The sequence below is a fragment of the Trachemys scripta genome, chromosome 3 (assembly GCF_013100865.1).
Source record: "Trachemys scripta elegans isolate TJP31775 chromosome 3, CAS_Tse_1.0, whole genome shotgun sequence".
Taxonomy (NCBI): domain Eukaryota; kingdom Metazoa; phylum Chordata; order Testudines; family Emydidae; genus Trachemys; species Trachemys scripta.
The window spans coordinates 51,425,889-51,442,949 of NC_048300.1; the positions used below are offsets into that span (position 1 = coordinate 51,425,889).

Consider the following 17,061-nt stretch of genomic DNA (forward strand, 5'->3'; position numbering starts at 1 on the left):
CAAAGTGAAGGAGCCGCGGAACGCCTACCACAAGGCACGGGAGGCAAATCGCTGCTCCGGTGCTGCGCCCATGAGCTGCTGGTTCTATAAAGAGCTGGAAGCAATACTCGGTGGCAACCCCACCTCCACTGCGAAGGCCACTGTGGATACTTCAGTGGCTCGTGTGTCAGTCGAGAGTGGACCGAGCTAGGAGGAGGAAATCTTGGACGAGGATGTGGAGAGGGAGGGGGACCCAGAGGCAGAGGATGACTCAGAGGTTAGAGATGCATGCAGCCAGGAGCTCTTTTCTATCCCGGAGGCCAGAGGAGGCTAGCTAGTCACAGCTATTGGAGATTGGCAAAATGCAAACAGGAGAGGAGGCCCCTAGTAAGTGGCTTTGATTTTGGGGATCACTGAAGGAAGTTGTTGGGGGCAGAAAGCAGGCTTGTGTCTGTATGATGCATGTACCACCACATGCCTAGTCTGACTGGCAGAACAGGGTGTTGATTGACTCCCTCACTTCCTGGGAATGTGCCTCAGCGATCTCCAGGAAACTCTCATGGAGATATTGGGCAATCCACTACCACAGGTTCTTCAGCAGACCTGATTTGTTTCTTGCCCCATTAAGGGTAACTTTCCCATACCACTCTGCTGTAACTGGGGTGGGGGTGAGGGGGACCATTCCTGCACACAGGCCAGCTGCATAAGGTCAGGGCAGAAGCTGCAGTCTTGGAGAAGACCCTCCCTTGATTCCCTGCTCACCCTCAGCAGCGAGATATCTTCCATAATGAACACAACCTGTGGAAAACGTGGCGATAATAATAGGGATTATAAGGCCCCCACCTACAGTGCTGGGTCTCCCCAAGAGCCACGTGCCCAGTGTACAGTACGATTCTGGAACACTGATTTCCCCTGCCCCTGCGGTTACTCACCCTTTTGGGGGTCTTGTGGCTCATGTGTGCTTGCCTGGGGTCAGCCAGTTAGTGACAGGTGTGTGAATAGTGGCTGTGTTTTAAATCACTGAATCAGTGGTCTCTGTGTTGCAAACAATACTGCTTCTGTAAAATGTTGCAATTTGGCTTCACAGATATGACCTTGGGAGCCCAGCCTCCCACTTTGTTATCGCCGGCTGAGCGGCTGCGCAGAATTAGAAAGCGGCCACGAAAAACTAAAGAGGACTTTCTGCATAATGTCATGATGCACTCTGCTGCCGAGAAACAGGAATTGAAGGAGTGGCAGGACAGCGAGAAGAGGGACCAAAAGGAAAATCCAGTGCACCAGAATGAAGCCACGAGCGGCTCTTAAATGTTATGGAGTGCCAAGCGGACACACTCCAGGCACTACTAGCACTGCAAACTGAGCAGCTACGTGCCTGCCCTCCCCTGCAGCCGCTGTCGCAAAACTCTTTCCCATGCGCTCCCCCCCCCCAGACACTACCAACATACTGCTATCAACCTCCCGTCCAGTCTGTACCCACTGCATTCCACTCCTGCCCTGTCACAGTCCAGCCCTGTGGTCTCCCAGTACCCACTGCACTCAACACCCATCCCTGTGCAGGTTTGCCCTGCTGAAGTACAGTACCCACTACACTGTACTCCAAAGGACAAAGTTGCATATAATACCTGGACATACACAAATCTTTATCTGTCCTGGGACCCAACCTCCTCCTGTGACCCTCCTTTCCCCGATCCCCCACAGTGCTGATTTGTTTTGTTGTTGTTGTTGTTTTTGTCTCTCTCCTCTGGTTGTTGTTTTTTAATAAAAGAATTGTTTTGGTTTGAAAGCAATCTTTATTCTATGAATTGAAATCAAACAGAGCCCTGTACATCAACAGGCAATTTTCTTAAACATTCACAGTGCATCATTTGCACCAATCACAATCACCTCCTAGCATTACAAGCACTGCACTCCTGAGCATTAGCAACAAATATTAGTGGCTTTCAGCTTCAAATTGCTGCCTCAAGGCATCCCTGATCCTTATGGCCCCGCGCTGTGCCCCTCTAATAGCCCTGGTCTCTGGCTGTTCAAATTCAACCTCCAGGCACTGAGCCTCAGTGGTGCAGCCCCGAGTGAAGCTTTCACCCTTCCCTTCACAAATATTATGGAGCGTGAAGCATGCGGCTATAAGCATAGGCATATTGTCATCAGCCAGATCCAGCTTCCCATAGAGGCAGCACCAGTGGGCCTTTAAACGGCCAAAAGCACACTCAACAGTCATTCTGCACTTGCTCAGCCTATTGTTGAACTGCTCCTTGCTGCTGTCAAGGTTCCCCGTGTATGGTTTCATAAGCCACAGCATTAAGGAGTAGGCGGGGTCTCCCAGCATCACAATGGGCATTTTGACTTCCCCTACGGTGATCTTCTGGTCCAGGAAGAAAGTCCCAGCTCGCAACTTCCTGAACAGGCCAGTGTTACGAAAGAAGCATGCATCATGTACCTTTCCAGACCAGCCTGCATTAATGTCCATGAAATGCCCATGGTGATCCAGAAACGCCTGGACAACCATAGAGAAATACCCCTTCTGATTAATGTACTCAGTGGCTAGGCGGCCTGGTGCCAGAATTGGAACATGCGTGCCATCTATTGCCCCTTCGCAGTTAGGGAAGCCCATTTGTGCAAAGCCATCCACAATGTCACAGACGTTGCCCAGAGTCACAGTCTTTTGGAGCAGGATGCGATTAATGGGCCTGCACACTTCCATCAACATGAGTCCTACCGTCTACTTTCCCACTCCAAACTGGTTAGAGACTGATCCGTAGCAGTCTGGAGTAACCAGCTTCCACAGTGCAATCGCCACACACTTCTCCAATGACAGGGCAGTTCTCATTCTCGTGTCCTTGCACTGTAAGGCCGGGATGAGCTCATCACACAGTCATAGGGCTTGAGCACCCATGGGGAAAAACTGGCAGCTCCCCACTCTGTCCCCTCACCCCAGCTCACCTCTGCTCCGCCTCCTCCCCTGAGCGCGCCATGTCCCCACTTCTCCCCCAGCTCCCAGTGCTTGCCGCCGTGAAACAGCTGTTTTGCGGGGGCAAGCGCTGGGAGGGAGGGGAGAGGAGGGGGAATGCGGCATGCTCCAGGAAGAGGCGGGGCCAGGGCGCAGATTTGGGGAAGGAGTCCAATAGGGGCAGGGAGGGGTTGGAGTTGGGGCAGGGACTTTGGGGAAGGGGTTGGAATTTGGGCAGGGAAGAGGTGAGGGGGGTGGGGCAGGGACGGGGATGAGCACCCACCAGCACCGGGAAAAGTTGATGCTTATGCACACAGTCTCATGAATATGACTTTCCTCATTAGAAAGTTCTGCATCCATTGCTCATCATCCCAGACATGCATGACGATGTGATCCCACCACTCAGTGCTTGTTTCCTGAGCCCGAAAGCAGCGTTCCACTGTGGTCAGCAAGTCCGTGAATGCCACAAGCAATCTTGTGTTGTAGCTACTACGCGTGGCGAGATCAATGTCAAACTCCTCTTACCTTTGTAGCTTAAGGAATAACTCCACTGCCACTCGTGATGTGTTAGAGCGAGCAGCATACTGGTCAACAGTTTGCGATCCATTCCCGCAGACCGAAGAGGCAGAGCGCGCAGTACACAAACTGTTGAAAGATGGCGTCAAATGCGGATGGAAGCACAAGGATTGCTGGGATGTGAAGCAATGCATCACGGGTCATTGGGACTGGACCCAGGATGCCCCATGACCCACTCCACCTTCCCACAACTCTTGGCAGCAGAAGAGGAAGAGATGCTCTGTGGGACTGCTGCCCAGAGTGCACTGCTCTGAATACGGCTGCAAGTGTGAACACGCTATTGTGTAGGCAGCTCACAGTGTGAATACACAACAGTGGTTGTCCTTCAGCGCTCTCTGAGTGGCACTGTAACTGCTGGCGAGATAACTCTGCCAGTGTAGACATATCCTAAATCCTTATGCAGGCCTGTATTTCAGAATCAGAGTGCCCTTTTCCAGTTTAGTTAATACATTTTAAACATGACCATCTATCCTAGTCTAGAGAGAGAGAAATTGAGGAGTGAGATTAGATGTAGCTGTGTGGAGAAGTGTGTGTGAGAGAGAGTGTGTGTGAGAGAGAAAGAGAATGTGCATTGGGGAGAGCGTGAGGGAGACTGTGTGTGAGTGTGTGTGTGTTGGGGGAGTGTGAGGGAGACTGTGAGAGAGTGTGTGTGTGTTGGGGACAGTGTGTGAGAAACTGCGTATGTGAGAGAGAGGGAGTGTGTTGGTGGAGTGTGTGTGAGTGACTGTGTGAGAGAGAAGGTGCGTGTGTGAGAGAGAGGGAGTGTGTTAGTGGAGTGTGTGTGTGACCGACTGTGCATGTGTGTCTGAGAGAGAAGGTGCGTGTGAGAGAGAGAGGGTGTGTGTTGGGGAGTGTGGGGGGAGGCTGTGTGTGCCCGAGTGAGTGTGGCAGCGCACTGTCTCTTTAAGCCGAGCACTCAGGAGCCGGAGCGCTTGTTCAGCACAGCAGCAGCGGCAGCTCCCACTCCTGAGCCAGAGACACCAGCACAGACAGGCTCCCTGTGCCCCCAGCCCAGCTCAGCCGAGACCCGCTCCGGCGCGGCCGCCTCTAGCAGCGGGCGAGCTCCGTGCCAGCCATGGATCCGCTTCCCAAAGAAGGGGAACCTGCCCCGGCAGCGGCCGGGGAGCCCAGCAGGGGCACTGCCCCCTCCAGCGGGGTGGTGGTGCAAGTCCGGGAGAAGAAGGGACCCCTGCGCGCTGCCATCCCCTACATGCCGTTCCCCGTGGCGGTCATCTGCTTGTTCCTCAACACCTTCGTGCCAGGGCTGGGTAAGGAGCCCCCGAGCTGCCCTCCGAGTCCGGTGCCCGGGCAGGGGGGTCCGGCGGCGGGGGGGTTACTACAAGGGCGCTTCTGTGCTTGCAAACCAGGGGCGGCGGGGTGACTTATGCTGGGGGCGGGGAGAGACCTCTGGGCTACTGTGTGCACAGGTGGCCCCGTATAGATCTGTCCGGTAGGGAAGTGGGTCTGTACCGGGCACGGAAGGGTTACGGTGTGTTGCATGGAGGGGTTCCCTTCCCGGCTCCGGGGTGAGGCCAGGGGATTTGCTGTCATTGTTATTGCTACTGTAGCGAAACACCTTCCCTTCTAAGCAGACAAGAGCCAGGCTCCGTCCTTGATTCCCCCCAAGCTTCGGCTCCAGTTTGCTCCCTGCTGCTTGCAGATTTTGCAAGCGGTTAACTGCACGGTGAGGGCTGAGAGTGGCGTGGTGATGGGGCGATCCCGGCCTCGGGGGGGGGGGGGGCAGCTGGAGGACTGGACTGCGCCCCCCTCCTCAGCCTAGATGCTGCTACCGCTACTTTCCTAGGACAATATGGGAGGGGGGAGGCTGCTAACAACTTTTCCTGGCCCGATCTAACAGGGGGAATGAGGATGTGGCCCTGCCCTCTCTCCTCCTCCTGGGGCAGCCGCTGCCCTGGCTCGGTAACCCCAGGCTGATTTCGCTGAGCTCTGATCAGAGAGGCTGATGCCAGGAGGTGAGGGGCGAGGCCGCCCCTCTTTAGTCACTTCACACGGCTTCCCCTCTCCTGCTGGCCACCTTTTGGCCCGAAGCAGTGCGGGAGATCGCCCCAGGCTGGGCTGGGCGTGGGGGTGTCCGGGCACTTAGTCTACTGTGTGTCAATTATACTTCAGTTTTGCAAGAGGGGAAGCCCGTGGTAGGGGGTAGGAGTTGTCTAGACCTCCTGCCTCTTAGGGGGCCGCCTGCCTCTCCCTCTTTCTCGGACCCCGCGAAGATCTGCACCTTCGCTGGCCCTGGTGTGTTTTTCTGCCCAGAGCTAGATTCGGACTGTGCAGCGCTGTAACCCCCTGGGGAGAGAGGCAGGTCTGGGGCTGAACCCCCGCCCGGCCGCTTGGCCACGAAATACCCCGCGCCCCTCCGGGATGTGGCAGACAGGGCCCTGCTGAGCGCAGGGAAGGACCAGCTGGCTCCAGAGGTGCCAGGCGCCCGCCCTTGATTCCACCCATGCACCAGCGTCTGTGCCTCGGCGATGGCACCAGGTGGTGGGTGTTCGCACTCTTATAAGGTCCTTCCTTACTGCACTCCACCCCCTGCAAAATACCTTTGCAGCGCCGGAGAATCAAGGAGGAGGGAGAAGCCTGCGCTGTGCCCTGGGCTGCTGAGCTCAGAGGGCCTAAATCCCTTCCACTGGCTTCAAAGGGCGTTGGATCAGGCACCCTGGAGCTTTCACCAACCTGCTGTGCTTTGTAGAGGTAGTGCTTATATAGATCAGGCTCCTGAGGTCACTACTTTTCCTGGCAGAAAGTTCTTCTTAAGGGGGTAGAACTAAATATCACTATTTTGTTCTAGATTGGGGGGTGGGGTGGGGACAGCATCAGGGAACCCCCTCCAGCCCCAGCTCTGGCTGAAATCTTGGCTCCACTGAAGTCAGTTGCAAGACTCCCCTTGTCTTCAATGGGGTCAGGATTTCACCTTCTGTTGCCTGTTCCTAGTTAGGTAATGTATGTATCCCCTTCTCCTTTCTCTGTACTCTTGTCTGCTTTGCATTGTTCTAAATAACGACACACACAAGCCTGTGGCTTCCCCCATCCCCTTTAAGAAGTGGCACAAAAATGAACTGTTGCTTTTTTTAATACTCAAAGGAACTGCCTTCTGAAAAATTAGTTTGTTCGAACAAGTGACATTCAACTGTGTCTCACTTCCTGCAGCTCTGAGCACAGACACAGCCTAGACACAGGAACCAGGAGAATGTCATTTTAGTCACAGCAGAATTTTCCACCTGCTAGAATGAAAGCATATTTTTCTTCATCTGTTAAAACAGGAATTAATAGCATCCACTGTACTACATCTTATATTTCATTTATTTTTAAAAAGCAATGATGGAAATGCCAAAATATGAATTTTTACAGCAGCCAGGAAATGATGCCAAGACTGAGATGGCATCCTTCTGGCTCCCCCTACCCTGTGCTCACTGTGTGGGTTCACAGCTGAAGTTGTGGCTGCACAGAGACCCAGCAATCTAGTAATTATTCTTATCATAAAGTTCTCAGGAATTTCTACCCCTTTGGACCAGTTAGCGTGCCCTTTAGGCAGGGATTTTCCACAGTGTGTTTGGAAGCTGTGCAGTCTAGTGGTTAGAGCAGAGGACTAGCACTTCGGACTCCTGGGTTCTAATATCCTAGCTCTGATAGTGACTACACTAAGTGACCATGGTCAAGCCACTGAGGTCAACATTTCTGGAAACTTCCATTAATTTTGTTGGCCTCCATTTTTAGGTGCTCCTTTGAGGCGCATTGGTGCTTATTCCACTTCAATCAATGATGTCCATGGAAGCTGTGGATGCGAAGATCTTTGACTATCAGACGTCTGGTTACTCTAGTAGTAGGACAGTCCCCAACTGAGGCCACTCTTGAAAATGTTAGCTTTAACCCTAGTTTCCTCATTTGTAAAATGGGGATACGTGCCTACTGCAATGCAGAGCCATATGGATCCCTGAGCCTTAGCAGTACAAAGATTCAAGGAATGAAAGGCCAAATTGCAGTTTAACAACAACAACAAAAAACCAAACAAACAAAAATCAGGAACAACCCATACCTCAGAACTCCCATTCTAGGCTGTAGAATCCATACTGCTGTTCCTGCTGGTCTTTCCTTCATCAAAGCCTTCCCTCTGGAGATTATTTTACATCCTAGAAAGATTTCCCACCTTGCCCTGCTCTTAAAGGGATAGCATCTTGCCACACCTATTTTGCAGGTGTGTTTGTATGGTTTAATGCATACATAATTACTGAGTTCCTGTGATGAAAGTAGTTACATAAGTGCAACACCATATACAAAACTAATGTCTTTACAATGTACGCAATGTTTTTAAAAATCTAGGGATCTATTTCAATGGAAAATATAAATTTTTTAAAAAGTTTTGTTATATAATTATGACACTGGAGTACATGCTTCCATATTACACCCTTCAGGTATGTTACGTTAGTGTTCCTTGTACTCAGCCACTTTAGAACATAGATTAATGGACCATGTACAAGTACTCCAGTTGAGTGCCTCAGTATCTTTATCACGTGACCCTTTATCATGTAGCGTTTTCTCCATCTCCCCCCCAAAATATTCTGAAAACCAGTTTTCCTTCTATCTTTCTGAACATATCTTTCTATCACAGGAGAAAATATCCCCTCCTCCCCCCTTTGTAGAATTATAAGACTATCTGGCAATGGAGAGGCTGTCAGTACCCTTTCCCCTATTTATTTGAATACATTATTTGGGGACTACTACAAGTTACTCAGAACCCTAAAAATTGCCTCATCATTTTCCCTGGGCCACCATGGGAGGGCATAGGGGAGCTGTCTTTATGGATCTCTTTCATTCTTTGTATAGGGTTTTCTCCCTGACCAAACCCTGCAGAAAGCCCTCTGTAGTTCATCAGTGCCATTCTTTGCAGAAAGTATTCCCTCCCTTCTAAGGTCTGAGACTTCTACCTTCACAATACTTCCAGTCTTTGCAAGCTGGGAGCTTTAGGCTTGGATCTCTGCATCTGTGCATATTGTATTACCATCAGATCGCTAGGCCAACCCAAAGTCCTTTTTTCTTAAGATCCCTAGATTATTCAGACCCCTCTTCACATTGATCTGCTGATTTCAATGGTACTTTGTGGCTGGACTGCTTTCCACTCTGATTTTCAGCTGTAAAAGCAACAGCAAAGAAAAAATACAAGCCTTCTCTGTCTGTGCATGGGCTTCTGAGAAGGGATTGACTCACCGCTAGTGACTTCTTCTGGCCAGGGTTGGCATAGCAGCTGTCGCCCCATCAGGTATCTTCTGTGGACAGTTGCTCGTGGCCTGTGGTGATCTGTCTCTTCCTGTGAATTGGTCCTTCACCCAGGTCGCTTCAAAGTCTCTCCCCTTCCAGGGTAATCAGTGAACAAAAACAAGGGATTGAGTTCACAGGTAAAAGGGATGATTCCCTCTCAATGTCCATTAGCATCTGGCCCTCCCTTTTCTGAGGAGGGGACACCAGTGAACTGTCAGCTGGGGAGCACCTGCCTTCAGTCAGCCCTCTCTTCAGTAGCTGAGCATTGAATATTTGCTCTCCTCCTTGGTCTGCCATCAGCTGAGCTGAGGTTTTTCCTCTGAAGTGTCTTCCTCCAGGGCTGTCATTTCTCACAGCTGCAACAGATTGGAACCACCTGAGCCCTCATTAAGCCCAGGTTGTGCTGTGTGGGGTTTGTATAGCCCATCGCAGGTTCCTGTTGACTTTGGTCAGAATAATACATTTGCATCTGAGGCAGATTTTGGCTCTAAATTTGACTTATTTACATACAGTCTGTCCTGTGATGAAGCTGGTAATATCCTACACATTTCAATGGGAATTTACCCCCGGGGGCATAAGGTCACTAAAACAGCCAATGTGAATGTGACTTTTGACTGTCCTGGCCAAATCCTGGTAATACGTCTCAGGCTACACATGATGTGAAGCAGTACGTGCCTAAATGTGCTGCAAGGGGCATCCAGTACAAGAGATCTCACCATCTCATCCCAATATAACATCCTAAGCCATCTCTACCTACTGTTGGGTATTTGTTACTGCTTCTTCTTTAAGTGTTTCCTCACTACAGTGTTGCCATTTTGTCGCTTGCCTAGGTACTCATCAGACTTAGAGCCAGCCATGCCCTTTATCTCTCAAGCCATATTTCTTGTGTGCATGGTACATTTCCAGTCATATGTGCTTGCTTCACCTCTCATGCCTCATGGTGGGCTCCCATTTGGGATGCTGGCTTATTGAATATGCAATCTTAATATCTTCCCCTTGTTATCCAACAGACCTTGCACTTTGGTCCCATTGATCCACATGGGGACTGTTGTTTTGGGGGTCCTTTTGTCCATCAGGGGGCATTCTCTTCAGATGTGCCCCAGTAGCCCACATGAGGAACCCTGTAGTGCTTTGAGCCCATTGTCTCATCTGGCTGGCTTCACATCAGGCTGGATTAGCTTCTTAGCCCCCCAGGTTGTTCCTTCCTCCTGGTTCAGGGGGTTCCCCTAGGGTGACCAGACAACAAGTGTGAAAAATCGGGACACAGGGTGGGGGGTAATAGGTGCCTATATAAGACAATGTCCCAAATATCGGGACTGTCCGTATAAAATCGGGACATCTGGTCACCCTAGGTTCCCCTGAGGCTATAAAGTTTTCTCATCAGCTGCACGGCCTCTGATAGAGACCCTGGGTGGCGTCTCAGTATCAACCAGTGGGGGAATATTTGTATGAACTGTTCAACCAGTACTGACTCAGCCACTTGGGCTGCAGTCTGCTTGTCTGGCCATAACCATCAGCAGCAACATTCCTTCTGTTTTTGGGCCAACACCCCCCCCACACACACACACACACACTCTGGGCTCCCATTTCCATCCAGAAGTGGCAGCAGTGCATTTCTTTTAAGATAGTGAGAAAGTTCAGGATGGCAGCCTTAACCTGTGTAATCCCACAGGGTCAAACCCTCAGTAGGCTGCCTAGACTGGGCCAATCAGGTAGGGGACCAGCACAAGGGCTCAGTGTTCTGAAGGCCATTGGGAGGCCACTGCCACTCACTCAAAAATGGTCCAGAAAGCCTCAGGGAGTCGCCAGGCCCCATCTTAGTCAGCTTCATTGGTACTGATGGGAGCACAGGCCCCAGGCTCTCAACCTGGCTGCCAGACTCCAGCTGCCCTGGCAGGCTGTAGCCCTGTCAGTAGTTGTAGCAAGTTTGGTTGCAGGTTCTTCTGCTGGTTGCCATCGCACCTAGCAGCTGCTGCTGTTGGGTTGTTTGTAGCTGTTGTTGAGTGGCCCACTGTTGTAACAGTTGCTGCAGAAACTGCCGTGGCTGCCTGTTGTCGCTGGCTCTCCGTCAGCCATTTGCATCCCTGCTCTGGATCAGTGCTGCTTGGATTTTCTGTCTCTCCTGTGCATGGGTTTCCCAGCTTCCGCTAATTTACTCTTGTGTCAGGGTTGGGAAGCGCTCACCTGCATTCACTGCCATTTGTAGCAGGCTATACCTCTCTACCGCCCCCTTGGGGAGAGGGTGGGCGCTGCTCCTGTCAGTCAGGGGCACGGCCCTCTGGCTGTGCTACTTAAAGTATTGACCCTTTGGGGGGGGGGGGGGGGATGAGGGGGAAGAAGTGGGGGAGTTAAAGTTGTCCACACCAAAAGTCAGTGTGATTCCTCAGGCCACTAAATGCGGAGTCCTAGGCCCGTGGGAACCAATGAAAAGAAAAGTATCAGCTCTTCTCCTTTCTGAGAGGGCCAGGGCCGCCCAGGCTCACGAGCTGTTTTGCTGGTCAGCATCCCCTGCTTCCAGGGGCCGTGGAGCTCTGAGTTACAGTCCCGCTCCTCTCAGAGTGTCACACTATGCTGAGATCCTCTCCTTTAAGGACCTGCCCATTTCCAGGCTTGACAAGCCTGCCAGGTGCACTGGGTTGGGGCTGATTACGGGCAGACAGGACCGGCTTTAGGCTGATTCCCCCAATCCCCCCGAATCGGGCCCCGCGCCTAAAAGGGCCCCGCGCCCTAAAGAAGAGCACCTAACTTAGGCGCCTTTTTAATTTTTTTCCTCACCCGGCAGCGGTCTGGGTCTTCGGCGGCACGGTGGCGGCGGCTCCTTCACTCGCTCCGGGTCTTCAGCGGCATTTCAACGGCGGGTCCTTCAGTGCCGCAGAAGACCCGGAGCGAGTGAAGGACCCGCCGCTGAAGTGCCGCCGAAGACCCGGACCGCTGCCGGATATTCAAATCAGGCCCCGCACTTCCTCAAGCCGGCCCTGTGGGCAAAGGAGCTCTTTAACCCTTTCCTGACTGGGGTAGGGATGTGCCCCACCACAACCAAACTTGATCACCTTAGATTGTGAAATCTGAGAATTTTTAAACATCTAATTTACTTTTCACTGTTAATGTTAATTGCTCCATTTTGGGCTATGAAAATAGGTTAGTCACTTCCACTTGCTTTGCCATAACTTCGGGCCAAATATGACCTGCACGAGTCCCTTTAGATCATCACATTGTATGCTGGCGTGGCAGAACATGGGGTACTTACCTTCCTACACTGCTTGGATTCATCTGCGATATTTAGACATAAAAGCTTGTGGAGCTGCTGGATCCAAATTTTCAATCTGCCTTAGCTGCATCTCTCCTCACTCTGCCTTTCTGACAATACAATGCACAGGCAGAGAAATAACGGTGGTGTCACAAGTTCAGGTCAGAAAAGGGGAAGATACAGGCTGAGGGAGAGCCAGAGTCCAGGCACAGGACTGAGCATCAGAAGATCTGGCTTCTGTTCCTGGCTCCACTTCTGGGTGACCTTGGGCAAGTCACTTCCCATCCCCATGCCTCAGTTTCCCCACCTGCTATGTATAGTGCTTTGAACTCTACTGATGAAAAACATGATCTAAGAACTAGGCATTATTTCTAGCTCTGTTACAGGCACTTTGAAGTCAATGGGAGCTAGCTATCTCCTGCAGTAAGAACTTCAGGAAGAGAGGCTGTTTTTAAGCCTCAGTACTAAATCCTTCTCTGGCCAGCCCTGAGAGTGGCAGCCAGAGGAGCCAGAGACACTCCTCAGGTGCATCTTCTGCTCCACAGACCCTGTAGGTGCTGGAACTAGGGATGCGGGGGGTGCTGCTGCACCCTCTGGCTTCAAGCGGTTTCCATCATATACATGGTTTACAGTTTGGTTCAATGGCTCTCAGCACCCCCACTATACAAGCTGTTCCAGCACCCCTGACAGATCCTGCTGGATTTCACAGTGCGAGCCACCAGCTAGCATTGCTGCAGATGGCAGCTGAGATGAGGGGCTGGCCATGCCCCTTTGCTGGCAGACTATGTTCCCTTGGAGCTGCCATGTGCCAGCCAGCGTGGGAGTGGATATGGCTCTCTAGCATTCCCTCTGAGCCAATAAACGGAAGTCGTGCCCCCTCCCTACACATTTCTCCTCCACTAAAGCACGTGATGCTGTGGGGGGCATTGGAAAAGTGAGTGGAATGATCTGAAAGTGCGAGATATTCTCCGGTATGAATACCCCTTTTCAGAAGGGGGTGGAGGTTTGGACCACGTCCTGTATTGTTCAGACTTGGTGGCTTTAAAGAGAGCATCTTTGTGCATTAACTGAAAGAAATAGCTTAAAATAATGTGAGGACAAGATGGGGGAGCCACCACCAGGTAACCCCTGAAGGTCCAAGTTGAAGGATGTGTGGTCTATGGCCTCCCACAGATATGCAGAGAGGCAGGGAATGATTCTCATCCCACTGAATGTTTTTCTTTAGTGCTGTGCAATTCTTGTTTATCCTGAATGTTTCCATTCTTGATCACAACTCTTCTCTTCTTCTCCATCTGTTTATTCAGTTTACAGTCTCCTTGTTGAAGTTTAAGGGCCGGATCCTTAGCTGGTATAAATTCGTGTAGTACCATTGACTTTAATGGAGCTACATCCATTTATTCAAATGGACGATCTGCCTAAGGGCTCTAATTACAACTCTGTGACAGAGGGCCTCGTTGAGTTCTCTATGCATAAGCTGAATAAGGGCACAAAAAACATCACCTGCAACAGTCAGAAGAATGAAATCTGCATGATGATATCAATATCCTATTTATTTCTGCTGTCATATTAATTAAATGGATGTCTCAAGACAAAGTCTCCTCCCTTTGTTACCAATACTAGGGTGACCAGATAGCAAGTATGAAAAATTAGGACTCGGGACGGGGTAGGGTTACTAGGTTCCTATATAAGACAAAGCCCCTAATATTGATACGTCTGGTCACCCCATTACCAACAGCACCTCAGTTTATTAAATCAAAGAATTTTAAAACATTCTCATTGTCACATCTAATATCTGGCAAATAATACAAAAAGAAAAAAGGACTTTCCAACCTCTGTGCACTAAACCCAGAAACTCATTGTGGTATTTTTTCCTTTTTGTCCACAAATGTGGAAATGAGTGATTTTGTTTGGTTTGTTTGCAAGCAAGTTTGTGGAAAGCAAACACCTGTGCACGTTTGGGTTCATGTGAAGGTTCACAGTGGAACTCTCAGTACAGAATTCTGGCTGAATTTGCACTGTCAAAAAAGAAGAAGACCTGTAATTCATCATGGTGCCCCAATGGTGGAAGGTGTAGTATAGCTGAATCTCAGGGTTAGGTAACACAGTGACAGTAGTAAGAATACCCGAGTCTCGTATACACTACAGCTTCCACCATTGCAGGTCCCATTTTTGCCAGTGTAGAGAAGGCCTTTGATTTCTCTCCTGTTTACAAAAGTTTCAGTCAAATCAGAAAGAATACATGTGTCTAAGGGCTTGTCTACACTTACTGGGGGATCAACAAGCGGCAATCGATGCATCGGTGGTCGATTTAGCGGGTCTACTGAAGACCTGCTAAATCGACCGCTGATCGCTCTCCCGGTGACTCCTGTACTCCACTATATCAAGAAGAGTAAGGGGAATCGACGCGAGAGCATCTCCTGTCGCCATTGTGTAGTGTGGACCCCGTGGTAAGTAGATCTAAGCTACATCGACTTGAGTTATGCTATTCACGTAACTCAAATTGCATAGCTTAGATCAACTGTTCCCTGTTGTGTAGACAAGGCCTCAGGCCGCTGATTGCAAATAATAACTGATCAAAGATCTGGTCAAATGGGTCTGGAATATGTTTGTAGCATGAAGAGTTTGGATGATGTGGAATAACAAGCAAACTCGTAAAATCAAAGTCTGTTCAGATAATTTGTGTACAGAAGAAAGGGCAACATTCATCCAATAAATGATTTGTTACAGAGTCCTCCTGGCTCCAGCCATGTCTCAGGTCAGAAAGGGCTGAGGTTGTGGATGTGCTGTGCGCTAGATGGAATTCACTTCCCATTGATAGCCACCTCCATCCATCTTTCCCCATGTCTAAGAAACATCTCAAAGCTGTTTTCCACACCATTGTTGTATTTCATTATGGCCACTGCAGCCCCAATACTTATTCCCTTCCTCTTCCCCATTTTTTATGTATTGGACCCTTCAGTTGGGTTTATCTGTTTGGCTTTAAGAGATTATGAATTTATTGTTACAATACTCCAAGCACTTGAACAAGGACAGGCATGGCTGTGCTTTATAAATACAGTTCTCAGCTCCCTGGGACAGGGACGTGGCTGTCTATGTATGGTTCCTAGCTGAAGGAGGCCCTGATCCTGATTGGGGGCATATAATGGGGTGAGACTCACCACCGCAGTGCCTCCTGCTGGCCGTGCTGGGAATTAGCTCTTGGTTGCCAGTGCACCTTCCCCTAGTGTCTCACCACCGTCACTTCTGCTACACCTCTAGGACACACATCGCTCCCCGGCATCTTCTTCTGGGCACAGCCCTCCATCTGTGCTCCACTCTCTTCCCCTTCCGGGGGAACCAGCTGTCTCTAGTTCATCCACTTGCCACTGTGGCCTACTGCAGCCTTCGGTCTAGCCCCCTCACCTCAAGGGGTAAACTACAGTCTGAATACTGGCCACCCCTCTTTGTGGCAAGTGGGGGAAAAAAGGGGGGGGCAGGCCAGCCCACTACTCCAGCCACTGACCCAGGGACCCTATAGCCAGCGGCCACACGCTGCCGCTCCTCCAACTCCCGCCGCCTATTTCCCTAGGCCACTTCCCCATAGCCCTAGCATCTTCAAAGCCCTTTGTACCAGAGGCCTCAGTCTGGCAGTCCTCAAGCTGGAGCTCCCTACTGCTCCTCTGACCTTGCCTAACACTGCTCTATCTAAGGTACTCCTCTAAGGCAGCCAGTCCTTCTCCTTTGCACTCCAGGGAGAGACTCCCCTTGCTCTGCTGAGCAGCCCTTCTTATATGGCCCTCCCTGGCCCTGATTGGCTGCTCCAACAAGCCTTCTTCTGATTGACTCTCTACAAGCCCTCCTCCCATTGGTTGGGTTTTGCGCAGCCTCATTGATGGCTGCTTTAACCTTCCATCTCCCTGTGTGTGGCAGCTGCCCCACCACAGGGCACTACCACAATACAAATAATAATATTTTTATTTATGTTGTTTGTGTATTTTTTCACTTCAGTCAGCTTGACCAGCGAAAGTAGTCTGGTCAGTTTTATTCTTGATTATAGTGACTCTCTAGTCAGTTTCATTTTCAGGGAGTCATGCACTAGCCCAGTGCCACAGTATTTGGGATGCAGCCACTCCGGGCCGGATTTACACCTGGGGCACCCCAAGTGCAGGGGCTCGGACCACCCCCCACACCATCCATGGTGGCTTGGAGCACCCCCTGTCACCTTGCAGTGGCTCGCAGCCCCACCATCTCCCACTGCCCATGGCAGCCGGGAGCTGCGAGGTGCCCCCGCTGCCCACGATGGCTCGGAGCACCCTCTCCCCCCGCACAGCCCCACTACAACTTTCCAGTGCCTCCCACAGATCTCCCACTGCCCAGAGCCACCCACAAACCCCCCACACTGCCCAGCACCCCTCACCCCCGTACTGCCCAGAGCCACGCCACAAAGCCCTCCAGAGACCCATTCTCCCAAGCCCTGTCCCCCGGCCACACTCACCAGCCCCACTGGGAAGTAGTGACTCTGTCCACCGGATTGAGTGAGGAGCACTCCAGCAGGGCTGCATGGGGCTGTCTCCCCCTCAGCTGGCCCTGGCCCTGCCCCCTGATGGACCCAGGACTAGCAAAATTTGAATGTTTAGGCACCCCTTGAATGCCAGTGCCTCTAGGCATGTACCTACTGTGCCTAATGGTCAATCCAGCCCTGCAGCCACCAAAGGGCCAGGTTAAACCCAAACAACCCCTCCTATTTTCATCAAAATGGGAAAAGAAAAAAACGAGTGAATAAAAGCACATCTGTTCTCTGCTGTTGTCTATACAATGTCATAGGTGTACATTGCACTTAACAAACAACCAAGAAGACAGAGTTCGCTGAGCATCTCTTGCAATCCAATTCATTCCCTAATGTAATTTAGACAGATACTTTAGGAAGATTAAAGGTGAAGGTGGGAGCAGACGGCAGGAAGAGGAGATTGGTGATACATGACTACATGAATAAAGTGAATTTAAAGGACGCTATTCCAGTCACAAGGTATGATACGAAGGAAAGCACAAAGTCAAGTGTGGG

At 50.9% G+C, this 17,061-nt stretch overlaps 1 protein-coding gene across 3 annotated transcripts in view; it reads left to right on the forward strand.

The window, feature by feature from the left end:
- The first annotated feature begins 4,371 nt into the window (after positions 1-4,371).
- STUM (stum, mechanosensory transduction mediator homolog) overlaps positions 4,372-17,061 on the forward strand; it is a 73,581-nt gene continuing 60,891 nt past the window's right edge. Inside the window, exon 1 of one of the 3 annotated variants that reach the window (XM_034764711.1) lies at positions 4,372-4,770. In XM_034764711.1, coding sequence (XP_034620602.1) covers positions 4,578-4,770 — 193 coding nt within the window. In that variant the 5' untranslated portion in view covers positions 4,372-4,577. The remainder of the gene's footprint in view (positions 4,771-17,061) is intronic. The other 2 variants (XM_034764709.1, XM_034764708.1) reach the window with 2 other exon arrangements.